The sequence below is a fragment of the Eubalaena glacialis genome, chromosome 14 (genome assembly GCF_028564815.1).
Source record: "Eubalaena glacialis isolate mEubGla1 chromosome 14, mEubGla1.1.hap2.+ XY, whole genome shotgun sequence".
NCBI classification, from domain to species: Eukaryota; Metazoa; Chordata; class Mammalia; order Artiodactyla; family Balaenidae; genus Eubalaena; species Eubalaena glacialis.
In genome coordinates, this window is record NC_083729.1 from 83,376,634 (window position 1) to 83,403,966 (window position 27,333).

At 48.5% G+C, this 27,333-nt stretch overlaps 2 protein-coding genes across 8 annotated transcripts in view; both read right to left on the bottom strand.

The window, feature by feature from the left end:
- The window catches only part of BCL2L11 (BCL2 like 11), a 41,711-nt gene extending 19,763 nt beyond the window's left edge, over nucleotides 1-21,948 (bottom strand). For 3 of the 7 annotated variants that reach the window (XR_009703700.1, XM_061210482.1, XM_061210485.1), the window contains exons 1-2: nucleotides 19,989-20,269; nucleotides 18,686-19,080 (exon numbers count right to left, since the gene is read on the bottom strand). Coding sequence is in view for 6 of the 7 variants with exons in the window: in XM_061210482.1 (XP_061066465.1) it covers nucleotides 18,686-19,080; nucleotides 19,989-20,251 (658 nt within the window). In the remaining variant the exon portion in view is untranslated. Of the gene's footprint in view, nucleotides 1-16,847; nucleotides 16,901-18,685; nucleotides 19,081-19,988; nucleotides 20,270-21,724 lie in introns of those variants that run through there. The other 4 variants (XM_061210483.1, XM_061210484.1, XM_061210487.1 and 1 more) reach the window with 4 other exon arrangements.
- A 3,115-nt stretch (nucleotides 21,949-25,063) lies between these two features.
- Nucleotides 25,064-27,333, bottom strand: part of ACOXL (acyl-CoA oxidase like) — a 340,428-nt gene continuing 338,158 nt past the window's right edge. The window contains 1 exon segment of the mRNA XM_061210908.1: nucleotides 25,064-25,264. Within this exon segment, the coding sequence (XP_061066891.1) occupies nucleotides 25,064-25,264 (201 nt within the window).

Consider the following 27,333-nt stretch of genomic DNA (forward strand, 5'->3'; position numbering starts at 1 on the left):
AAGAGAATCAAAATAAGCTGCTTTGATCAATTTCCAGTCTGACCATTTGGAAACTGCCAGTAAACCAAGGCTGTGAAGCTGGACACGAGTCTGGAAACTAGTGTTCGTATCTTCCCCCTTTGACCTTAACTGTATCCTACAATAAAATATGACTCTAAAGGCATTAAGATGAATGTGTCATGCCTTCTTCAACCTCAGAAGACCTAGTTACCCATCTCCCCTGAGCTGTCCTCTACACACATATTTTCTAGAAGCCAAGGCCAGGAGCAAACCCAGATCCCGAGTTTTTATGTCTATGTCCAAGGACATACCCGGCTAACTCTGGGTCACAGCAGAAGCCAGCATCTTTCGCCAGGTGGGGGACCTGGCAGGAGCCTCCTGCACCATGATGCCTGGTCGCCCGCCCTGGGCCTGGTGCACCCCTTTTCCTAAGGCACTGTAGTCCTCGCTGATAGGCATTAGGCGCTACAAACTTCTCCCTCCTGGAACTGGAATGTTCTCTTCTAACCCCGATCCCAATCTAGATTCTGTCCCCTGGGGCTACAAAGACAATCTATGATCCCTCTCAATCATTACCCCTCTTTTTAATCAATGCAACTGCCACCTCGTGCCCCAAATCTGGTCCGGAACCAGTTCCTTCCATGTGCCTGTATGACGAGCCCTGGGGATGCCCTCCATCACCACTCTGGTCCCCCTCGGGATGCTCCAGAAGCATGATGCTCTGAATAGCGCGTGGCCGTGGTCTGCACTGGGTCTGGGCCGGGGGCAGCAGGACACAGGACACTACTGTTCCTTGCTTTCCCTACACTGACGCTAGCCCCACAGTCTCCAGGACAGCTGTGTCTCTACTTCCATAGTCTTAGATTCCTTCCAGAATATCACGGAGGACTTGACTGTGCCTGTGCCGTCTTATTCAGAGGAACGAGTCCAACCTCATGACCCTTCCACTGACAGTGGAGGCAAATTCCTATCCAGACAATTTATTTCACTACTCACTCCAGCAAAACTACAAAAAGAGAAATGCTTTTTGGAGACCTTTTATTTTATTTTGGCCACACCATGCGGCACGCGGGCTCTTAGTTCCCCGACCGGGGATAGAACTCTCACCCCCTGCAGTGGAAATGTGGCGTCTTAACCACTGCCAGGGTTAAACTGTAACCCTGGCAGTGGTTAAGACTTAAGTGGTTAAGGTTAATGCAAAGTAGTCTAGAAGTGAATTCTGGATTGGGATTGGCTAAGTGGTTACAGCCAGGGAAGTTGTAAATACACAACTCTACATGTTAATTCACTTAAGACCGTTCCTTAGAAATAAAGTGTTAACAATTTTGAAGTCACTAGCTTTCGGTAACCCTCCGTTGTTCCTGGCCCAAAATCAGATCTGGGGGAGGAAATGAGAATTTAAACTACAAATATAAAAATTTTTGATTACAGAGTGTGTGTGGCTTCCTCTATAAAATTTAACGCTGGCGGCAGGAAACAGGTGACGAAAAATCTCTTCTCCTTAGTTCACATGAAGGTCTTAAGCATCACTGTTATTTTGTCCTGATGATAGTGGAGACCAAGGCAAGGGGCAAAAAACCGAATCCTGAAAAGCTACATCCAAAACAGCTTTCCAATTAAGACGTGTAAAAGCCTATAATTTTATTTATGCAGTTAAAATTTATACTGGCAACGCACTAAGTGAAGCGCTCATCTGTTAACGCAGATATATGGTGACTGATAACACACCAGAAGGATGAGGCATAATGAAAGCTTCCCACTTAAAACAAATTCACAAGAGGCAGCTGCCTCTTTTTATCCCACACCGTTATCAAGAGAGAAAACATTACACCTCAATTCCAGACACATTTTGCATAATCACAAGGATGGAATCACTGTGTTTGGACATTTGATGGCTTAAATATTTGGCCTCAAAACATATGTCTGTTGCAGTTGGGCTGTCTGACTTCTCCCTAAAAAACTCACAAAGCTTGTGCGTCTGGAGAGCACGTTTATGCTGAAAGGGACACAAGTGAACACAGCCCCAAAGCCTTTTGTAGGAAACCCAATGATAAAAAGAAGTTTAAGAACTGAACGCTGTGTAAAAAATAAGAAAACCAAAAGGCTAAAGGGAGCAGAGAATCTGACCGGTATCGTGGGCGGTCAATCAGAAAGATGGTTGGAGCCCAAGTCCCTTCATCCACTGACCAGCCTGTACCGACCTCGTTCAAGCCACCACCTAACCTCCGCGCGCGACACGGCAATTCGGGGGGTGGGGGGCTGCGGATCCTAGGCCTTCTCTGCAAACCACAAAAATGTTCTGTCCATGGCTGTGCCATGTCCCCCCCCGCAACACAGGAAAAGAATGGAAGCTAGAGTCACTGCCTTAGGGCAGATACAAGTGTAAGATGTGCAGAATTCTGCACTGAAAGATGTCCGGTCTGGTGGTATCAAAGGTCTTCTTATCTGCTCAGGTTCTCAGGTTCTTCCTCTTCCTCCCGATGCCCTTTCCCCTCCAGAGACACAGCTGCTGGCCAAGCTCTACCACCTCATGGGCTCAGATCCTGGGTGCAACGGTTTGGTTACCCCCGCGCTGAGAAAACCACCATGCAATACCGACTAAACAGGTCGTTCCAATCCAGAGCAACTCCCACCCCGCCCACACCGGATACCCTTCAGTGCGCTGACCGCTGCAGACTGGCTGCAACACCCTCCCAATTCAGGAGGACACTGGTCCCCAGGCAGGTGGAGGGACTTGCCCCGGGGACTGCACGGCATCAGAGGAAGGACCAAGACTGGCCTGGGTCACCTGCTGGAACCTTCCACTCCGACAATTCCTATCAAACTATCAGAAAAAAGGACCAGAGAGAAAACAAAGCATGGTGTATTGTATGTGTCAGGCTTTCCTTACAGAGAAAACCCAGTTCTAAGCTTCAAACGAGCCCAGTGATAAAGAGGGAATCACGGGCACTCATCCACTGCCTTAAATATCACTGAATTCTCTTTAAATCAACAAATATATGTGCTTCTGCCACGTACCAAATCATTTCCTTAAGTTGGTGAGTTGTTTTGACCAGTTTAGCAGAATTTATGCTCAGCTGTAAGTAAAACTGAGGTCTGAATTCAAATATATACTAACATAGCATAGATCCAGAATTCACTTCTAGACTACTCTGCATTAAGAAATTTCTCAAGGGATGAAAAAACAAACAAGAAACTTTCTTTTAGTCTCTCTTCCCCAGCAAACTCACCCAAACTAAGGTTGTCAAGTGTGGTTCATCCCATACATGCACGCCCTGACCCCGCCGACACACATTTGCAAGAGAAAAACAGGTCCCTTCCACATAAGCAAGCTTCTGTTAAAAAAGTCTCAAATCACTCACTAAATCTATAAATCACTTACATCAAAATGTTTTAGGAACTGGAGTGGGACGCATGCTCTGGTCCAGGAACGTGACTTATTTTGGGAAAAAAAAGTTCCCAGAGCGACTCATATAGTCGAGAATCATTGTGTCCAACTGGTTTTAATTTTAACACATACACCCTCTTGGACTGAAATGGTTGATTCCATTTTTTAGAAACTTTAGCTCCCAAACCATTTTCACGCCTAAGGAAGGGCCGCAAAGCCCAAACTAAAAGCAGCATCGTGCCCTGTGCAGAGAGCCAGACACCCGTGCCGAAGGCCCGGGTTCAAGGCCCTGGCTCCAGCACCAGACGGGGCCTTGAACAGCCCTCACTCCTGGCCTGCGGGCACACGTGGCCAAGCAGCCCCCTACCAGGAGCTGGTCTGCTTCATCACCGTCTGGTTGAACCACAACTCTACTCATGAACCGTGGGGATCTGGTCCAGGGTAGAGAACAGAGGAAATGCAAAGTGAATTTGGGTTTCCCACAGGACACTGGGAATATCAACTCATCCTAAGCAAATACTTAAAACCACGAAGGCCAGCCTCTTATAAACTGGGCTTCAACTCGTGCACCAGGGAAATGTTTGTACTGACTGCTGGCATCGGTCAGCCCACAGTGTGTGAAGCAAAAGTTCCCAAGGATTCATGATTCGCTCACTCAGAAGCAAAAACCAAAATTTAACGATGGCCAAAGGAGCAGAATTTCCTCAGGGAAAAGGAAAAAAAAAATTAAAAAGCTGTTACAAAATTCTTGATTCTAGTCAGGCAATGAATATTTCTAATGTTAAATCCACGAGCAAAATAACTTTTATTTTGAAAAAAGGTGCAATAACTTCTGATTGCAGGAAAAAGTAGTTCAGCCTATGTCTTATGTCTCCAGACCATTCTTGCTCCAAACACACGTCTTGAACTACAGTCAAGTTTCTGCCAAATCCAATAGGCCGTCTCCCACAGGTGTCCCCAGCACAGGCCCAGTTCAGACAGAGCCAGGCGCAGTGTGGGTTTCCAGATGTCTCTCCATGGTCTAAAGATTCACCAAGGTTCCTTCTCAGGGTGATATACGGGTTCACGGGCAGGTGAGGGGTGATTTGGACCTCCCCCGCCCTCCCAGGCCAGTTTTTAGAATAGATTTTGTTTGTTTGTTCTGGGACCTGGCAGGGTTAGAATTATAGTAGCACTTCCAGATAATTCACTTCCCTGTGAGTTGCCTAAACTTCTGAAACGACAGCTCCTTTCCATGGAAAGGAGAAAAGAACATTTCATTACGTCATGCTTGCTGACCTGCTGTGGCCACGATGGTCACTGCACAGCAAAGAAAATAGTGACCGAGTCCCTACCAGCCGCTCTCTGCCCAGCAGCTTATGCAAAAGTCCCCCAACCCTCGGAAGTAAGCACTTCAGTCTCCACCTGATGGATGAGGAAACCGAAGCTCAGAGGGACTAACAGATCTGCCCAGGTCACTCATGGGTCTGAAGAACAGTCGGATGCCATCCAGATCCTGCTCCAGACCCAGGCACAGCCCTGCAGGGAAGGCAGTAGCAGCTCACAGGCACTGAATCAACCGGTAACCCTGCCAGATGAAGATGTTTTACAATAAAATACTCACTTTGCTAAAATAAGAGGCAGACCCCAAAAGAGTAAATTAGGGGGCTAACGTCCATCAAAGTACTCATGGTGATGGACCAAAAGCTTGATCTCATCTGGATGAAATCATAAGGGGCGTGACAGTTAATACCAAATCATATGAGCAAGTTAATACTGAAATCGTACATGCCACAGTGACAAGCTGCTGTGCACGCCAAAAATGAAGATTAACATTAAGAGAAAATTTTAAATATATATTATTTATTAAATTTATTCTCTTATAAATGCTAGCCATGATGATTTTCCATATACAACAACAACAACAACAACAAAAACAGGTAAGACGACCTGTAAGTTGAATACAAAAATATTCACTATTAACATTTTGATGTATTTTCCTTCTAATCTTCTTGTTATGCTTATAAACTCCTTGATACCAAATTACATGTTATGGAGTACATGTTCATATCCACCACAAAACTCATATGCTAAAATCTCTTCCCCAGTGTGATGGTACTTGGTAGGTGGGGCCTTTGGGAGGTGATTAGGTCATGATGGTGGAGCCTTCGTGAATGGGATTAGTACCCTTGTAAGAGGAGGTCAAGGAGCTAGCTTGCCGTCTTTCCATCACATGAGGACAGTGAGAAGGTGGCCACCTACAAGCTAGGAAGAGGGATCCCACCAGAGCCGGACCGTGGCGGCACCCTGACCTCAGACTTCCAGCTTCCAAAACTGTGAAACAAATGTTTATTATTGAAGCCACCCAATCTATGGCATTTTTATTATAGCAGCACAAACAGACTATGACACTAGGATGTCGCCAAGAACTCTGTAACCTTTTTAAATTGAACATTGTACCAGGAGCGTTTTCCATGTGATTATTCTTTTTAACATCATTAGAAGACAGCACCACAGTCTGGCTAACGTAGAGGTTTTCCCATACCATTTGGACTGCCAATAGTTTTCTGGCTGGTATAAAAAAACGCCTTGATGAGCTCTCTGCACATACGTTTCTGCCAGCATTTCCTACAAAAGGAAGGAATGGCAGGCCCTGTTCTGTGCCTGCAGAGCAGGGTCGGTGGGCGGGCAGGCGGGTGGGCAGCGCAGTGCTCACAGCCCGGTGCCTGACACAGCACAGGACCAAGGCGGCCAGGTCTTAAAGGACAGACGTTCGCTTTGGGTCCACAGCACCTCCACAGAGAAGGAAAGCAGTCTTAGGTCACATGCCCCGGCACGGGTCCTGGCCACTGACCAAGCAGAACGACCAGAGGACAGTGCCCAGAAGGTGAAAGCAGATGGAAATTGTGTCGCAGGAGGAATGCACTGAGACTGAGGCTGCCCCAACAAAGGACGGATGAAGACCACTGGGCTCCAGTGTGGGAGGCGGGAGGGGTGCTGGTCCACGGGGAGTCCCATCCAACACAAGCAGGGTGACCACAGACCAGGGGCGTGCAGAGACTTGGGCACTGGGTAAGTGCTCCGATTCAGTGGTTTTAAAGTAGGTCAGGAAGCAAGGCATCAAGACAGTCGAGCATTCAACCGGCAATTATGTGCATATGCCTATCTAGAAATCTACCACCACAAAGGCCCTAAATACTAACCGAGACAAATCAGTGGATGATTGATCTTTCTCCTGCCTTAGAGTCCAGTCACACAGAACTACAAGACTTACCATTTTCCTAATGAGAAGTTCCCTTATGGCATGTGGAATCAGACTTGTGTCACCCATACATTTTCAGGCAGTGCGTTCTAGGGTGGCATGGTGTGTACCCTCTGAGGGCACATCACCAGGGGAATCACAACAATAGATACTGCAGTTAGTATCTGAAAAAAGTGGCTAGGATTACTGTTAAACCGCTTCCTGACATTAAAATCCTACTATTCCATATAGAGAATAAAAATAAAGGGTGAAAGAGGTGATTTCTAAAATTCTGAGTAGTACTTTGCAACCAGAGCCAATCAATACCAATCACAAATAGTTAAAAGAAGATACAGATTTTTAGCTCCATGAAGGTGGGGTCACCCTACTCCCCCAGGTCCTCCTTTTACAACTAAGCACGCAGGACTGAGAGGGGAAAGAGCGTGGGCTGCCTGGGGACCACGGGGCTTAGGGAATGACAGGGTGGCGAGTCCCCCGGTTTGCTCATTACCCTCCATACACCCCGGCCAGGGCACTGCAGAGGCCTGCAACGTGATCTCCAACAGGCAGAGAGAAAACGCTCCAAGGAAAGCTGTTCTCTTTAGCCAAAGGACTGGGGAATGGGGGCCCCCAACAGAAAGCCTTTTGGCCATACCCACCCTACTCCAGCTGAACACTGCACGCTGCCCATCCCCCTGCCCAGCAGGAGTGGTTGGTGCTCTGAAACCACCCAGGTGGTATTGGCAGGTTAGGCAGGGAGCTGATCTCCCAGGCCCTGCCCAGTGGAAAGAGATGACGCTGTGATTCCCCCCTCCAGGGCCCCAGAGACAGCTGATGCTCCACCGTGACTCTGCAGCATGGAGGTGGTACCAGGCAGGGTGAGTCGCCACTGCACACACACACACACACCATGTATCAGCGGGCCCAGCCTCCACCTCCACCTAACGCTGACGAGCAATGAGACAGAACAAGTCAGAGTGAGTCAGCCCTCACTTCCCCCACCTCAGGCCGGCGGGGAAGGCCTAGAGGGAAGCTGAACCTGCCCAGCCCCCGGCAGCAGCAAGACTGAATGAGGTGGTGGAGAACAGGGCTAGTGGCCCACTGATCCCCCTACCCCAGCCTCAAGGGTCAGTGGGACCCGGTGGGTCACTGAGCCTCCACGCCCACCTGGCATGAAGGAGAACGAAGGGGAACTCACACCCAGCACCAGTGAGGGGAACGAGGTGATGGAAGGCAGGGCTGGTGTGTTCCACCCGCCCCCCCTCCCCCCCCCCAGCCCTCACGCTGGTGTAGACAGGGAGCAGAGAGGAACTGAGCTTTGGCCCCCGCCCTGCAGAAACAAGGCCTGCGGGTCAGCCCTCCACCTTTTTCCCCTCCAGGTGTCAACAGGGGCCAGGGCAGCTAAGCGTACACCCACGACTGGGCTCCGTGAAGCTGTGCTGGTCGGTGCCCTGCGGGTCAGTGCCCTGCTTTTGCTGGGAAAGTAGCAGCAAGGCCCAGGAGGGATCTGAACGTCCACCCCACCCGGCAGAAGCAGGCAAAATTTTAGAACTGAAAAATACATTTAAAGTAAAAAAGCAAAAAAAAATCACTGGAAAGGACCAATAATAGAGTGGAAGTGACACAGGAGAGAATCAGCGGACATGAGGCTCATCAGCAGAATTTAGTTAATCAGAACAAAGAGAATATATGATGAAAAATGAACAGTCGCGGGGACCTGTCAGACCACAACAAAAATACTAATACTCTTTTGTCACAGAAGTCCCCAAAGAGGCAGGCAGGGACTGAAAAAATATCCAGAGACATAATGGCTGAAAACTTCCCAAACTTGGCAGAAAATATCAAACCACAGATTCGAGAAGCCGAGTGAACCTTGAAAGGGATAAACCCAAAGAAATCCAAGCCACATTAAACTTCTGGGAACTAAAAGACAAAGAAAAACCCCGGAAAGCAGCCAGACAGAAATGACACACTACTTACAGGAGAACAATTCGGATGACAAAGGATTTCTCACCTGCAACCATGAAGGTCAGGAGCAAGTGGCATGTTTTTCAAGCACTGAAAAAGAAACCACCGTCAACTGCAAATTCTATAACCAGTGAAAATATCCTCGGGGGGTGCGGCGGGCGAGGGGAAATAAAGACATTCGCGGATGAAGGAGAACTAAGGATTGTTGCCAGCAGGCCTGTCATTGAAGAATGACTAAAGAAGTCCTCTCAACAGGAAGGAAATGATAACAGAGCCTTAGGACTTCAGAAAGGAAAGAATGTTGGAATGGGAAAAAGTGGGAGTAAATAACTAGGCTACTTCTCAGGAGTTTCTTAAATTACATTGAGCAAAAGAGATAACATCATCTGACGTGGTGCTCAATGTATATGGAGGAAATATTTAAGACAATTATATTTGAAAATCGGGGCAGGTAAGGGGACCTAAATGGAAGAAGTAAGGTACCTACACTGCAAGTGAAGTCATAAAATGGTGACGCCACTGACGGTGGTAGATTATAGTAAGTTACATCTGTACAGTGTAATAGCAGAGCAATATATGTAAGAACACTACAAAAAAAAAAGGCAAGATGGAATCCTAAAAAATGTTCAGATAACTCACAGTAAGGTTGAAAAAAAGAAAATAGGAAACAGAAACACAAACAGAGGAAACAGAAAGATAGTAAAATGGCAGACTTAAGCTCTAACATACCAACAAGTACCTTAAATGTAAACAGTCTAAATGTACCGCTAAAAAGACAGATTGGGTGTGGTAGAAAAAAACAATATCATCTAAAGATATGTCATATACAAAAAAACTTATTTCAAATACAACATAGGTAGGCTGGAAGAGTAAGGATGGAAAAAGACATCCCATGTAAACACTGCTAATATTTTTTACAGAAAACAGGAGTGGCTATGCTTTATAGCAATGATAAAAGGATCAACCTAACAGGAAGATGTAGTTCAAAATGTGCAAACACCAAACAGTGCCTCGAAATATACAGAGCAAAATGTGACAGATATGAAAGGAGAAAGAGACAAATCCACCATTATAGTTGGGACTTCAACACTACACGAAGCAGTTGACAGAACTACTAGACAGAAAATCAGCAAAGATATAGAAGAACCAAACAACACAACCAACCAATAAGACTAAACTGACAAATATATAATGAACATGCCAACCAACAACAGCAGAAGACAGGTTTGTTTTTTTTTTTTCAAGCATTCATAGACCATTCACCAAAAACAGACCATATCCTGAGCCGTAAAACGAACCTCAACGAATTCAAAAGAACTGAAATCATACAGAGTATGTTCTTTGACCATACTGGAATCAAATAAGAAAACAATAACAGAAAGACAAGACAGTCTTCACGCACTTGGAAGTGAAACAACACATGTCTAAATAATCTAGGGTCAGAAAGGGAGTCTCAAAGGAAATAAAAAGAAAACACACAGAAGTCAATGGAAATGAAAACACAATATACCAAAACATGTGGGAGACAGTTAAAGCAGGAGAGAAGGGAAATTTATGGCACTAAATGCTTGCAGTAGAAAGGTCTCAAAACACTACTCTAAGTTTCTACCCTCAAGAAATTAGGAAAAACAAAACAGACACAAAGCAAACAGAAGAATAATAAAACAACAGAATTGAAAACAGGAAAATAATAGAGAAAAGTCAACAAAACAAAAGGCTGGTTTAAAAAAACAAAACTGGGGAATTCCCTGGTGGTCCAGTGGTTAGGACGCCGTACTTTCACTGCCGTGGGCCCCAGTTTGATCCCTGGTCAGGGAACTAAGATCCCACATGCTGCATGCAGCCAAGAAAAAAAAAAGTGTTTAAAAAAACAAAACTGACAAACTCTGATAAAGATTAAAAAGACTGATAAAGATTAAAAAGTAAGAAAACATAAGTCACCAATATCAGGAATAAAATGGGCTATCACAACAGATCCTGTATCCATTTTAAAAGATAATAAGGGAACACTATAAACACTTCATAGGCTCAAAAATTCAACAACTTAGAAGAGATGGACCAATTCCGTGAAAACCACAAAGTACCAACTCAACCAAGATGAAACAGATAACCTGAATAGTCCTATAAACACTAAAAAATTGAATTTTTAGTTTAAAAACACCCAGAAAATAAATCTCCAGGTTCAGATGGTTTCATTAGAGCATCCCACCAAACATTTAAAAGAAGAATTAATACCAATTTTACAGAATCTCTTCCAGAATAGAGCAGGAGGGAACACTATGCAACCCACTATTAAGGCCTTGATCAAAACCAGACAGTCTTAATACAACAGATAAATACCTCTCATGAACTTTGGCACAAACACCCTCCACAAAATATTAGCAAATTCAATTCAGCAATTATGAAAAGAACTACACCCTGACCAAGAAGGATTTATCCCAGGCATGCAAGGTAGATTAATACTGAAAGTCAACATAACACAGCATACCAACTGGCTAACATAAGTCACATGATCATATCAACTGATGAAGAATAAATGTTTTATAAAACCCAACATCCATTCCACTCATGATAAAAACTCTCAGCAATCTAGAAATAAAGAGAAACTTCTTCGTATTTTGAAAGAGCATCTACAAAATAGCTACTTCATACTTAATGGTTAAAGACTGAAAGCTTTCCTGTTAGGATCAGGAGAAAAGGCAAAGATGTCTGCTCTCACCACTCCTATTCACCATAGCACTGGAAGTTCTAGCCAGTGCATTAGGGCAAGAAAAAGAAATAAAATACAAATCAGAAAGGATGAAATAAAACTGTGCCTATTTTCAGATTACATGATTGTCTAGATAGGTCTCCCAAGAAATTTTTGAATTAGAGTTCAACAAGGCTGTAGGATATTAAGAGCAATGCATAAAAATGAATTGCATTTCTATATACTAAAATGAATACGTAGAAACTGAAATAAAAAATAACGTACCATTAATAATTTCTCCAAGGTAAATGAAATCTAACAAAATATGCATAAGATGTTTATGCTAAAAATTACAACACCTAAAGACCTCAATACTTGAAGAGACATCCCTGCTTATGGATTACAAGACTTAGCATAGTAAAGAGGCAAATTCTTCTCCAAAGTGACCTACAGGTTTTACAAAATTCCTATCAAAATCCCAGCACGGGTTTTTGTAGGCATAGACAAGCTGATTCTAAAATTTATATGAAAAGGCACAGGGCCTAGGCTAAAACAATTTTGAAAAAGTAGAATAAAGTCTGAAGAATCACTCTACCCAGTATAATGGCTTCATATACAACCACAGTAATAAGGCAGCGTGCTACTGGCAGAGGGACAGATACCTCAATTAATGGAACACCAAAGAGAAACTGGAAACAAACCCACACAAACCTGACAACTGATCTTTGACCAAGGTGCAAAGCCATTAGATTGAAAAAGAAAAATCTTTTCGACAAACAGCACTAGAGCAACTGGGCACCGTAGTCCAAAAGAATAAACATTGACCTAAATCTCATACGTAACACACAAATTAACTCAACATAAATCAGAGATCTAAGTGTAAAATGTAACACTATAAGACTTCCAGGAAAAAAAGAAAAACCTAGGAAAAGAATTTGGGGACTTAGGGCCTGGTGAAGAGTTCTTAGACTGGACACCAAAAGCATGATCCACAGAAGGAAAAACTGATTAAATGGACTTCATCAAAATTAGAAACTTTTGCTCTATGAAGAGGACAGAAAGACAAGCTACAGATTGGGAGAAGACATTTGTAAATCACATACCTGACAAAGGCCTTGCTTGAGTCTAGAATACATAAAAACTCTCAAAGCTCAAGAGTTTAAAAAAAAAAAAATCCAATTAGAAAATGAGTGAAAGACATGAACAACCATTTCACAGGAGGGTAGACAGAGGCAAAAAACACACACAAAATATTCAACATCATTAAAACTACAATGAGGTATCATTACGCACAGGTCAGAATGGCTAAAATACAAAATAGTGATAACACCAAACGTTGGCTAAGATCTGGAAAAAATGGATCTCCCACACATCACTGATGGAAATATGAAATGGCACAGCCACACTCTGGCAAACTGTTTGGCAGTTTCTTAAAAAACTCGAGTACTGTAGGATCCAACAATTGCACTTCTGGGCATTTATCCCAGAGAAATGAGACTCATGTTCACACAAAAACCCATACAGCACAGTTCACAGTGGCAGTTCTGTTGCCCAGGTGAAGCCTTGGTGGCCAGTCTGATGGGTGGCTTCACCAGGAAGACTGTGCCCATGGCCTTCAACTGGCAGCTGCCCAAAGATGTAAAAGAGGACAATGTGTAACGTCCAATGCAGGCTGGCAAATGCCCCCCAAGTGCCAGCTGCGCCAGGTCCCTGCCAGAGCTGCAAATGGCCCAAACATCTTTCAACAGGTCAATAGCTAAACTGTAGTATACATCTAATACACACAGCATCCTGGGTGGATCTCAAAGGTATTATGCTGAGTGAAAAAAGCCAAGCTCAAAATGTCACATATAGTATGACTCTATAGCATACTTGGAAGAACAGAAGTATAGATATGCAGCACAGATTAGTGGCTGTCAGGGGTTAGGGAGCAGGAGGGAGTTGGCTGTGATATACAAAGGTAGCAAGAGAATCCTTGGGATGGAACTGTTCTGGATCTTGACTGTGCTGGTGGTCACACAAACCTACACACTTGATGAAATTGCACACAAGTAAATACACTCTCACACACACAAATGGAATGCATGTGAAATTGGTGAAATCTGCATAAGGCAGCTGGAGTCTATCAAGGTCATGTGCTGGCTATGACACTGTACTATTTAAACAAGGTGTTGCCATTGTGAGAAACTGGGTAAAGGACACACACATAGGTCCTCTCTGGGTTATTTCTTACAACTGCATGTCAAACTATAATTATCTCACAATAAAGTTCTTTTAAAGATGTAAAACTTAAAAATGTCTAGACAGCTATCAATTACTAAACTTTGTTTGGAACCAGTAAAGAAAATTTTCCCTCTCTTTCATCACTTTCTCTCCCCACACAGGACCTACAAAGTGAATTTGTTTCTCTTGCTGTCCAAATGAGTGACCCTGGGGGGTCTGAAGGCTAGAACCAGGTCTTCAGCAAAGAAGACTCTATCTCTGTCATCAGGCTCCAGGGCACCCTGAGGTGCCCAAGGAACCAAATCACTCCGCCTTCCACCTTTTCAAAGCCTGCATGTACCACAGAGTTTAAAGAGGTGAAACAAAACGGATACTCATATTTGCCTGGAGAATAGATCTACAAAGCTCACTTGATGTTTAAGATGCTTACGAGATTAGGGTAATTACTTTCACTCGTCTAAGTCAACAAAAGCAACCAAAGGAGTAAGTTCCACGGACATGATGTGCTTTGAGTGGAAGAATCAGGTCTGGCTTGCTAAAGCACAAAGCCTGGTCCAGCTCTTCCATCTGCCAGGCCAACCCAACCATTCTGTTAAAACAGAATGCCAGTGGCAGATCTAATTTGAAATTTTTCTAGTAGCCACGCTTAAAAAAAGTAAAAAGAAACCAGTCAAATTAATCTCAAAACAAACTTAATGGCCAACATATATAGGAAAAGATGCTCAACATGACTAATCATTAGGGAGCTGCAAATCTAAACCACAATGAGTTATCTATCACCTCACACCTGTTAAAATGGCTATTACCAAAAAGATGAGACATAACAAATGCTGGTGAGGATGTGAAGAAAAGGGATACTGTTGGTGGGAATGTAAATTAGTGCAGCCACTGTGGAAAATAGTATGGAGGTTCCTCAAAAAATTAAAAATAGTTCTACCATATGATCCAGTCATCCCACTTCTGGGTACACATCAGAAAGAATTGAAAGCAAGAGCTCAAAGAGACATTATGTACATCCATGTTCACAGTAGCATTACTCACAATAGCCAAGAGATGAAAGCAACCCAAATGCCCATCGACAGATGAATGGATGAAGAAAATGTGGTCTATACATACAATAGAATATTATTCAGCCTTAAAAAGGAAGGAGATCTGCTTCACATGCTATAGCAGAGATGACCCTTGAGGACATTATGCTAAGTGAAATAAGCTAGTCGGAAAAAGCCAAATACTGTGTGACTCCACTCATGAGGTACCTAGTTAGAGTCTTCAAAATCACAGAGATAGATGGCAGAATGGTGCCTGAAGACCTGGGTGGGAGAGAAAAATGCAGAGGTGCTTTACTGGCTACTGAACTTCAGTTTTGCAGGACGCAAAAGTTCTGAGAACTGGAAGATGTGAAGATACTCAACACGACTAAAGGGTACACTTAGAAACAGTTACGATGGTAAATTTTGTGTTTACCACACACACACACGCAATATATATATATATATATACATATATATATAATTTAACCCCCATATTCAAAAATCTCAGCATACAATTAATATAAAAATGACAGATATTTTATGTTCTTTTTTTATATGCTAAGTCTTCAGACTCCAGTGTGTATTGACACTGACTGCACATCTCAGTTTGGATTAGTCCCATTTCAAGCGCTCAATACTCACGTGTGGTTTCCCCACCGGGCCTGTGCTGGGCTCGACCATACCTGTCACCCCTACCTGACAAACCTTATAGCTGGATCCAAATAACAAAACTGTTTTTTTGACAGGTGTTGGCAGGGTCTTCTTCTTGCAAAACCTTTTGGGAAATCTTTATTTTTTTCACATTTTAATTAATTAATTTATTTTTAAATTTACTTATTTATCTTATACAGCAGGTTCTTATTAGTTATCTATTTTAAACATATTAGTGTATATATGTCAATCCCAATCTCCCCCTTTTGGGAAATCTTATTTGTCCCTGGTCAGCTCTATGGAAAGGGCAAAGCTCAAACGATGCTGAACATCTCCCAAGGACCTGCAGGACATCATGCCCCTCCCCCCCACCCTACTCTGAGAGCTCACAGCTTAAAAGAGGGGCTGGTAACCAGCTAAAGCAGGCACAAGATGCTGAGGGATGGACGCGAAGAACAATGCAATTAGCTCCCACCCGTGATTTCTGATGTGCCAGGGAACAAGTATAAAGTTTAAGTCATTTACCAAAATGACGTATTAGAGTTGTTAATAACTAGCATTCACCTATATCCTGACCTTTCTCAGCTCTGATTTGCAATTGCTTTGACTACATCTTCAAAGCACGAATTTGTACAGAATTTAGTACACATTTATATTAAAAATACACACAGAATACGCACACTCACCAGAAAAGGCACTCGGCAAACCAATACCTCTGTTGGTGATTCTGATTCGAATAATCAGCTCTTCACTGATTAAGAGGGCATTTGTCAAGCTAATCCTCCCAGAGTGTAAACAGAATAAAATTTGGTGAAAGTGAAAAAACTCTCTCTCTCACAGCTGAATATACCATTCTTTGAATATACCTTCAGAAAAACTGAAGACAGGGAGGAAAATAGGAAGACGTTTCTAGTACAAACACCCAACTGCTGTACATCCCAGACAAGAATTTACTTTCTCAGTAGAACAAAGTGCAAGAACAAAACTGCCACATACATGCTCTCCACCCCAAGTCACTCAGCAGAAAACTGCTCTGTGGCTAAAGGAAGCCCTAAGGAGGACCTCTTTCTAACCTCACATTTGTGCTGCACTGCTTGAAACCAATATAATGACTTCTTTGTGAAAAACGTACTTTGCAGTAAATTATCAAAAGCTTCACTGTAGATCTTAATGGACATGGCTGAGTAAGGAGTACTAAACACGGCTATGTTTAGAGAACCCAAATTTACCAACTCAGCGTATTTCAGGGGTCGCTGGGCACTGAACTATTTTAAGAATAGCCAGGGAAAAAAGTTACAGACTACAAAGGGTCCAAATTTTATTCTTTAATTTAACACACTCACATCTAAATCCCCTCGTCCCACCAGCAATTCCTCCCTCCCCCCATCCCACCTCCTCCCCCCACCCCACCCAAACAAATCTCGCAAGAACTTAATACTGAAAACTTACCTTGGTGCATTAACTTCAGACAAACCCCTCAGAACTTATCATTTAATCCTATGCATTAAACTCTAAGTTATCACACCAACCTACGGGAACGTAGTTAATACTATAAAATTACACCTCGAGATCCATTACTTTACACTTCACAGGTAAAACCATAACTTTGCTTAATAATTTAGATAGTGATCTCTCTAAAGCTCTACATCTGTCATCTCAAGTAACGGTGCTTACCTTATAATTTGCTTGCTAAACGGCACGTCACCAAAAAAAAGCATTCATGCCTATCCCTATTAAAAAAAAAAAAAGAAAACAAAACACTACCTCACTCACTATTCCTGGTTAAGGAAGGAATATTCCAGGGAAGGAGCAACTATTTCCAGGCACTAAGCCACCTGATACAGAGGTCTGCACGGAAAAACTATAATGGCTTCCAGAGGATCCTTAAAATACAGGGGGTTTTAAACACGCACACCATAAGGCCCCATTAATTCATTTAGTAACTCATTTACTTGTAAGTCCTCATATAGTCAAGAGCATTTTCAAGGGCAGAAAAACATACACAAGCACCAAGACCTTCCAAGGCTAAAATGAGCTCAGGAGTAGCAATAACTAAAGTAACAGTAATAATAAAACTTCCAGCTCCTTTCCCGAAGGAGGGGTCCTAAGAAAGCATTTAGCAGGAGACACGCAGCCAACATGTATAGCCTGCTGGTATTTTTGTCATTTGTCTGCCACTTCCGAGGTGTGTCCAACCTCTGACAAATGACCGAGGTCCTGAGGTTCTTCCTAACTCTGCAACATGGGGACGGACCTGCACGGTTTACTGCACTGAAGATTATGAAGACTGAAGTCTACGGCATTTGCAAAAGTAAGATTTGTCATGTGTTCCAACAGTTACGTGGCTACTCTGATGATTTTTAGTTAGCCTTTGGCATGGTAAGTGTCACCTATGTTTTAATAGGATCTATGCTGGATTTCTTAATTGGAAATGCTGCCAACTTACTTTTATCTCTTTAACGCAGAAGGGCTAATCTGGACAAATGGTAAATGAGATTCTAGTGAATCCTGATCAAGACATGAACCTTTTCCACTACTGGGGAACAGCGATTTGAACCGACACACTCACCCCTTGATCAGGGTGGTGAGGACTCTGCATACTCAAAGCCATACTCTGGAGGCTCAAGGGTCAAATCAAGCCCGCAGATGTTTTTATTTGGCTTACACAGTGCTTTCAAAGTTCTAAACAAGTTGCCAAAGCATCAGGAGATTTGGCATCAAAATCTGCATTCTCGGATTATCTGGCCCTATAGGAAAACCTACCACCTTGAGACCACACACCCTCACAGCCCCAACTGGCAGCAGCCAAATGGACAAGAGCAAACGCTCTCCAAGCTGCCATAATCCCCACCAGGTCAGTTCCCTCACCAATGGGACTGCCAGATTTTTCTGGGCATTTATGTTTGCCACTCCTCCTTCAGACTCTGAAACTGTCTTTAATCCCTGAAACAAAAACCCGCAATCTAATCTTATTAGTACTATGTCCAAACCCTCCAAGCAAACAAAATAAGCCCAAACAGGAATCTGAGCAGAAAACAAAATATTTTCATGGTTCTATGGTGGTAATGCTGATATGAACTATTTCATCTTCTTAAAATGTCACTTTTGAAAACGATTCACTTCTCTCATCCCTTCTTCCACACTTTCCGTTAGGTTATTACTCTATCTGCCATTAACTGATTGAGTCCCTTTCAAGCAGAATGTCATTAATGAGGAAGTCTGAGTGGTTAGGACAACATGCCACAGTTAGATACTTTAATGAAGGCACCAGGGGTTCGAGATATACTGCCCAATAGGCTGATGCTTGGACCTCAACTCATCGCTGCCACAAAACTTGGTAACGTGTTTTTTAAATGTTGGTTGGATGTTTTATTTGACGTATGCGTCATTCCCAACAAAACATGGAATATATCTGTAAAAGGATTCTCAAAGGGGGCTTTAAATGCTACACACAGCCTCTGGACAGAGAGTCAAGCAACCACACGTGCACTGCCGCTCCCCCGGGCATTGCTTACCCATCGCACTGAGATAATGGTTGAAGGCCTGGCAAGGAGGACTTGGGGTTTGTGTTGATTTGTCACAACTCATGGGTGCCGGGCTCCTGTCTGTGTCAAAAGAGAAATACCCACTGGAGGATCGAGACAGCAGGGAAGATCTTCTCACGAAGATGAAAAGCGGGGATCTGGTAGCAAAAGGGCCGGGACTGGCCGGTGGGGCCAGTGGGCCCTGCGGGCTGCCTTGGGGGCAGCGGTCCCCTTCTCCTTCGGGATTACCTTGCCGCTCTGTCTGTAGAGAGATGGGGGCCCCAGGCCTGAGCTGAGGAGGCCTTTCGGCAGGCTGCAATTGTCCACCTTCTCTGTCACACTCAGAACTTACATCGGAAGGTTGCTTTGCCATTTGGTCTTTTTTTCTGCAACGAAAATTAAAACTAGGGTTATCTTAAGCAAAATAATAATTACAACGAATACCTAAATGGGCAGACTTCCACCTATTCATGAAAAATCCTTAGAATTAATGCCCAACACTTTAACACTGTCACTGCTTACATAGGAATAGTTTTCCATACGCTCTTCCAAATAATAATAAAAACAACCTGCATAACAAAGGTATCATTATCTTTGTTTGGGGGGGGTGAGGTGGGGAGGAGGGACTAAACTCCCTACCACCAAACAAAACACAGCAACAACGTCAATTAATAGTGGAACTGGTGCTCTACCACCACACACACACACGTTTTAGGAGAGGCTGCTTGTTTGAGATCTATTCACATGTGCTCTTTGCTCAGGCCCGACTAGACTAAGTCAGAAACTCCCAGCGGGCTCTGATTTCCCGGGATCAGATACAGCGCTGGAGCCCAGGAGCGGGCGCAGATGCAGCGATTGCAGGCGGCTGGCCGCGTTCCCCGCTCCGGCCCCATTGTTCTGCCGAAAGTGCTGAGGACAGCAAGTCTGGGGAAGGTTTGGCAAGGGCCGTCAGTCGTAGTAAGTGCGTCACAATAGAGTTTGTAACTCAGCGCGGCTCGGCCCAGCCGGGCTCCGGCTCTCCGCCCGCCCGAGGTCCCTCCCGCTCCCGGCTCGCGCGCCCCTCCTCCGGCTGCGGGGCGGGGGGGCAGCGCGCCACACCGAACTCGCCGGAACTTCTCCGAGGTACACCCGCACTGTTAGGTGCACACCTCCAAATGGGAGGGGGTCCCCAAAGCCGTCCCCTGGCAACCCCTGCAAAGTCCACAAGTAACTCCGCACGCTGGGCGGCATCGGGGCGCGCGGCTCCCGTACCCCATAGACTCTCCCCTCCGAAGGCAATCAGGCCGAAACTCACGTCCGCCCCTTCCCTTCCGAGCGTCGCGTCCGGGCCGGGGCCCGGCGGCGCCCAGCCCGCGCCCTTCGCCGACCCGGAGCCCCCTGACCGTCAACACGAAGGCGTCCCGGGAGACAAAGCCCGGGAGTCGCGGTCGGAGTGCCCGGGGCAGCGGAGAGCCTGCAACTCGCCGCCCGTCCGCTGCCGCGCTCCGCCGGGCTGCTGAGGGCTCCGCACGCCGCGTCTCTGGTCCGCGCTGCCCCGGCCGCAGCCGCCGGGAACATCCTCCGCCTCCTCCCGCTCCTCCCCTCGCGCACTGCGCCCGCCGCCGCCGGCACCGCCGACCTCCCCGCGCCGCTGGCGCCGGGTGCCCGCGCTCCCAATTGGCCCTCGTGCGGTCGCTCCGCGCCACAGCCAATCGCCTGCGGCGGCGGGGGCGGCGCCTGCCCGACAGGCCGCCAAAGGCCAGGCGATTGTTGACAAACTCGCCTCCGAAAGCGGCTCCGGCCGTCGCTGCGGCGGGAGCCGCGGCGAAGGTTTCCGCGGCCTCGGGGCCGGAGGCTGCCCAGGCTACCCCGCCCCGCCCCTCCGCCAGTCCGGTCGCCGCGCGCGCCTCCGCAGCTCCCGCCGCGCCCAGCAGCCAGTCACCTGGAGACAAAACAGGACCCTCACGGCCGGCCCCAGACTCCAGTCCCAGCAGCCGACCCCCGCCCAGGCCCGCTAGGGTGCGGACCCCAAAGGTCACCCCCTCCCCAACTGTAGCCCCCATCCTCCTCCAACTTCCTCCCTCTTTCTCCCCGTGCACCACGGGACACGCACCAAATCTGAGCGGCTACCACTGGCCACCGACGCGCATTTCCGCGCGCACCCGTGACCACCGCAGACAAGGAACACATCCATAGCCCCATCCCCGGTGTCCGGCAGGCCTTCCACTACCTGCGCCAACCCCGAGTAACAGGCCCCCGAGGGCACGGCACTGCCAGCCAGCACTGCGCTCGGGCACGCCCGAATCGCTAAGACGGTCTGGCCCCACGGTCCGGGCAGGTTCTACAGCCAGCGGCTGGTCCATCGCGTGGCCCCAGCGGTCGGAGGAGGCCCTCTGTCTCTCGCTGTCTGTGGATCGTGCGTCTGGCATCGTTCGCAGGGCGCCTGCACACCGGACAGGACCCCCAGACACGTCCGAGAGAGAGGACGAACGCAGCAGTTGCCCAAAACGTCGGCCTGAACGAGTAAAAGGAAAAGCCGAGTCCCGTCAGTTTAATCACCATCACTGTTCCATAAATCCTTTACAGCGGGCCCGCGCCCGAGAAAAGCCGAGACGCGAGACCGGCTCGTACCTCGCGGCAGCTACTCGTGCGCCGCCGGGGCGGGCGGGCGGCGAGACTTCACGGCTGGGCGCGCAGCCCAGTCCGGCGCGGCGGCCCCCAGCTCCCGGGCCAGTGCGGAGAGCACGCGCTGCCTCTCCCAACCGGCCCGGAGACGCTTCACCACCCCCGCGCGCCGCATCCCCGCCCGAGCCGTACTTAGACTAACTGCTCGCAGCCTCGGTGCGGACGACCCCTTCCCAAAGAGGACCTGCCTGGGGAGGGAACTCGACCCTCACTGGTGACCGCCTCCTGCCGCGCGACAAGCCGGACGGGGACGCGCGCCTCTGCCTGCACGTGCGCGGGAAGCGGGCTGGAGGTGGCGCCGTGCTGGCTCCCGCGCCAATCTTCCATCAGTACCCGGCCTGCTCCCCGGGATTCGGAAGTATTTACCTTGCGTTTCTCGGTCCGAGAGTCAGAGTCAGACATTGGGGGGACTAGAGCCAGGGGAAGGGCACCGAGGCGGTGGCGGCGGCGGCGGCGGTGGGAGCGAGGCGAATCCAGCAGTCTGAAACGATGCTGGCCTCAGAGGGCAGGACGCTCACGGCGGCTGAGAGAATCTGGTGACGGCGGCGGCGACAAGGGACGCAGCGCTCCCGCAAGCTCTAAACCTGGAGGCTGCGCGGAGCGAAATGAAACCTGCGCGGCTTTGCTCCCCAGCTCATGCTGGAGGCCCCGCGCTCGCGCCCAATCACCGAGGGCCCCGCCCCCGCTAAGTCCCGCCCGGCGCGCGGGCTGGCAAGCCCCGCCCGGCGGCGCCGTGGCGGCCGGCGCTTGCAGGCACGGACAGGTAAAGGCGGGGGTGTCCCTGCTGGGTTCCCAGCTGCGCGCGCCGCCGTCCCTGCCCCTGCCGGGAGTGTTTACCGGAGTGACTTGGGCTGCGGACTGCTCTGTGCGCACCCATCCCCCACCCCAAAGTGTGCTCTCTCCTCTCTTCCCCGCCGCCACCCCCCCCCCCCCGGCAATCCAGTGGTGGCCACGGCGTGCGCGTGGAACAGAGGGGGTGCTTCGGGCACACTCGGAGCCAGGCCCGGCCGCTGCCGCCAGCGGAAAGCCTCAGGAGGCGCCCCTGAGCCCAGGCTCTGCTTCGGGAGCTTCTCTCAGCCGCCCTGGGGCAGGCGCCAGGACTGGGTGGGTCCTCGGGAACGCGCGGGTCCAAGGGTGAGCAGGGGGTCTCTGAGCTCTCCTCCCTTCCAGATTCCGGGGGTCCGCGTGGGACCCCCATCCGCAGGCTGCTCCTCTTCCTCGCCCTCGCCTCACGCGGTAGTTTTTAGGCGCCCTCTCTAAGCCACCCCGCAGGGGCACCTAGTTTTTCTCCCGCGCCGAACCTCCTGTAAGAGGCATAGCCTTTGGTGGGGAGTTGAGAAAAGGGCCAGGAGCGATCCCCGGAGGCGTTTTTCCCGCAGCCCGGGTGCGAGGCGGGAAGCGAGTGAGCGCAGAGCAGGTGAAATAGGGAAATGAAAAAAGAACTCAAAAAAAAAAAAATCATTTTAAGAAAAAAGGACTGAGAAGAGTCGTGGCCTCCAGGTGGGAGAGAGGATGGTGCCTCCGCTTGGTTGGGATACTCGAGATCTGTTGGGCTCTCAGAGAACCGTCCAGGAACCGTCCCTGGGCGTGTTACGGCCAGAGAAGACAGCGCCGAGGGCTTCGGACGGCGCCGTGGAGAGCAGTAGGGAGAGCGCAATACCCCCCACCCTTCCTCCCTGCGCGTCCCCATCCCCCTTGTCCTTGGTGTCCGAAGGCCCCACTCCCGCTCCTTCCCCGGAAGACCGAACTCCGTGAACACCCTGGGCCTCCTCTAGGTCCGCACCCCCATCTGACATTTAAATGCGCACCCTGCATTCCCACTTCTGCCCTTCCCTGGGCTCCCCTGGTTTTGAGAGGCCCGCAGCGGAGTAGTCGGGGGCAAATCGGTTGGGAGATAGAACATCCCGCCGCGGGAGAGACCAGGCTAGATGGACTACAGACTCAATTTAGGGGCCTCCCTAACCCGCACCCCAGAAGGGTGCCTCGGTGCAGAGAAGCAAGACAGTGAGGGGTTGTCCCGCCGTCTGGCCACCTTGGTCAATTTTTATGTTTTGTAAGCAGATGCAGAACGTCAGCGTGGCAACACAGCCCCGGGTCAAAGTCTTCTCGGCGCATCCTCCCGAGAGTCCTTAGCGAGGTGAAGGAGGCCAAGGGTTTCTGGAGGGGCTTGAGAACGCGCGCCGGGCTCCACCCCGGGGATTTCGCTGCAGGAGGGAAAGGACGCGGGTGTGGATGTGGCGAAGTAGACGCAGAGGCGAGAGGTCTACAATGCCCGCATCTGGAGCTCTCGTAAGTGGTTACAGGTGGCGGCCGCAGGCAAACTCTGCGCCTTAACCGCCTATCGTGGCACCCGGGGAAAAGAGACCAACCTGCTGTGCGGGAGAGGAGCCCCAAACCCGCCGCGCGCCCGAGTGCTCCGCGCTCTCCGTGGAGTTGGACGACGCAGACAGGGACCGGAAAAGAACCACACAGAAAAAACCCTGATGGTTGTCTTCTGCTTCTGTGCAGCTCGGCCGCCCCCGCGTCGTCTGCTCCAGTGACCCTGTGAACACTTAAAAAAAAAAAAAAAAAAAAAAAGTCGGGGAAAGCAACCGTCTAAATGCTCTTATTTGGGGCACAAGCAGGAGGTCGGCTCGGAGGCGGCAGTTCGTGCAACCCAGACTGTGCTGGGGAGCTTCGGCCAAGCGCCTGGCATCGGGTGACCACGAGCCCTTTCCGCCCTCTCCCGCAGAGTCCGAGTCTAGAGAAGGGCGGGTGGGCGTTAGGTCTCCGCTCCGGTCCTGGATGTCGCCTTTGAGACACAAGCAGAGCGGTGTCCCCTCCTGCCTCCTCCACGAGATGTGGAGAGGGAGAACGGAGGATGGCTTGGACTGAAAGCAAGAATGAAGTCGGGCGACATCTACGGCCCTCGCTGGAACCACAGGCGTCGCCGGCGTGGTCTCTCCAAGTTCCGAAACCAACTTACTGCAGTGTATTGCCCTGCTCCACCTCCCCGTCCTCTGCAAGCAGCGGGAGCCTTCCTAACGCTTAATTTCTTTATTAAACTTTAGCTGTATCTTTGCTCGTCTCAAGAATAGATTACACGTTCATTCGGTCAAAACGTTTTCTGCGCTTTGTCTTGCGGTCCCTCCGGAAGCTGCCTGCCCTGGAGGGACGAGCCCGGGTTCGTGCTTTGCCCAGAGCAAAACTCCAGGCTCACACTTCCCTCTCCCCTCTTGTGTATTTCCTCGCGGAGCCCAAGGGGGCTGGAAAAGTATCACTTGCTAGACTGAACCTTTGCCCGCGGGTGTTTGATTTTCATAGTTTTCTTTCTTTCCACCCAGCACAACAGTCTTCCCAAATCACTGGGAATCTGAGTCACCACTGACAGCGGGAGGCCTTTGGTGGCAACCGGTTCCGGAGCGCCCTCGAAGGGGAGCCCACTCTGTCTAGGGCGATCTGGTGACTTAGGCGGCAGAGGGCATGGCCCGGCCAGTCGTGGTTACAAGGAGAGGATAAAACGCCACACTCTCGGGGCTACCACCTGGCTCCCTTTCCCAACAGCCGTAGTGCGCCTCGCCAGCCTCAGCGGGACCCCCACTGCACGACCAAAATCCCTGAGGGCCGCGGCCCAGCACGTGCCAGCCGACCTCGGGCCCCAGCTCCAGGCGTCTGAGAAGCGTTCTGGCAGCTGCCGGCGGGCCACCACCCTTCCCGCCACCCCCGCTATAACTTGGCTCCCAGCTTGGGCCGCGGAGACCGAGCTCCTTCCCGGGCCAGGGGATGCTGCGGTACTGGGTAGAAGGCCCAGGAGGCCATCGGGTTGGCGATTTCAGCGATTGGTGCGTGGAGGGAGGTGTGTGGGATGTTGAAGGCGGAGATCACCCTCAGGGCATCACCCTTCAGTGAGTTGCACAAATAGAGCAACTGCAAAACACAACACAAAGGGACGGGTCAGATGTTGGCTCACTCGTAGCGATTTGGTGCCAGCGGCTTTACGCCCACCCCCGAAGCCCCGGCACACAGAGCAGCCGCCGACACTAGTTTCCCTTCCGATTTCCTGGGACCCAGGAGGGTAGAGGCTGTTGGTCACCGTCACAAGCCTTTTTCCTCTTAGAAATTCCTAACTCTGACACTTAGTCTGGCAGAAGCCCGCTTATTCCGTGAAGGGGTAGGGGTGGGCTCCAAGTTAGCTGGCAGCCGGAGACCAAAATCAGAGACTTTATCAACTTTCCCCTTTCCAGCCCTTCTCTCTCCACCCCTTCACTGCCCTCCGATCCCCTTCCCCCCACCTCTCCTCCAGTTCTTTCCCTTTTCCTCCATTCCACCTCTGGAGTGCCTGGGGTGCCACCCTCTGGCGTACAGAGGCAACTGAACAGGAAGAGCGTCAGAACAGGTGAAGCAGAGGAGACCTGCCCCAGTTCTGTCGGGACGAGCACCTCCCACCCCTGGCTGGCAGCAGCCCATGGTTCCTGAAACACCAGCACAACGGGACTGGGGGACCAAGACCGGGCACTGGCACCTTTGTGTGCCTTCCACCTGGCTGCTGCGGGAAATCTACCTGTGGGAAGTTAGCACAAAAGAACCCCACTGACACCCTCCATGTTCTGACAACCTTTGGAAGGCACGGATAAGTCTTCCTTGCAGAAGGGAGAGGGAAATGCAGGCCAGTGATATTGGAGGAGCTGCATCGAGTGTGTTTTTATTTCATTTTCCATGGTTTAGGTGCCAGGAGAAAGAAAAAAAAAAAAAAGCTCTCAAAAATAATAGATTGTTTTCCTAAACCTTGACCAGGGCAAGACAGAAGAACTGCTTTCCTTTCCACTTACCAGCTATGCACTTTACTCCTCCATTTTTCAAGTTTTCAGCCAGCCGTAAATTTCTTTCCCTCACCAAATTACAGTTAGCCCCCAGGTTTTTATGGTTTATTTTTATGGTTTTAAATACATCACTTAACACCAGCCCCACCTTTGCCCTCATGGTGGTGGTCATCGCTGAGCTGCACTAATGCTGTTAAGACTACACGTCTTTGCAGCAGTTCAAAACGCCATTTCAGGTGTTCAGAGACAATGAGCGTAGGGCCCCAAAAAGAGGGGTGGGGTAGGGTGGGGGAAGAGCATGAATTTTAATAGTCCAACAATCCATCTTCCCTTACAGCGTGCTCTATTACATCAGTAATTTCTAATGAAAACCTTCATTCTTTACACACTGTGGTTAAGCATCATCAAATCAGTACTGAAAAGACTTTGATCATATTTGCAAGATGCACTATGATGAACTTTCACTGACCAAGATTTCGAAGTCTGTAATTAATACTCCTGACAAATCCCTGACTAATCTGTCAACTCTCAATGTCTCTACCCACACAGTTCAAAACCATGAGATGGTGTACAAATCCCTAAACTTTCCACGTATTGTAATATGATTATTCAAGACAATTTTTCCTTTGGGTTAGCATTATGAAACTCAACCAGTTTTGTCATCTATTCCGCAACAGGGGAAATTCAATTATTCGAATGAGCACTGTGTAGAAGAGAAAATGGGTTTGGTCTGCCTGATGCCGAACACAGAATAAGGGTCCAGAGGCAGAAATTGCAGGAGGCAGGTTTCTATTCGATATTTTTACACCTTTAAGAGTGAGAATAAAGTAGATTTTTTATGAAAAAGGAATCCAATGGCTGGTGAAAAAGAGTGTTTCCTTGCATGTAAGTGTTCAGGGACCAAACCCTCCAAAGACACTCTGAAGAGGAATACTGGATTGACCGAGAAGACTGTTGATTGCTAAGATTCTTTCTAAACCTGAATTTCTGGGGCTGTGTGAAAGAGCCCTCCTTCTTGCTTTCTCCGTGTGTCACAGACTGCAACACGAACCCAGAATGATTAGTGTCCAGATGGAAGGATCAGGCATCATTCCTATTATAACGCGTTTGACTCTGATCCCAGGTAGCCTCCCACCTCTGCCTGTGGGGACGATAATAATAATGATCATTCTTCTA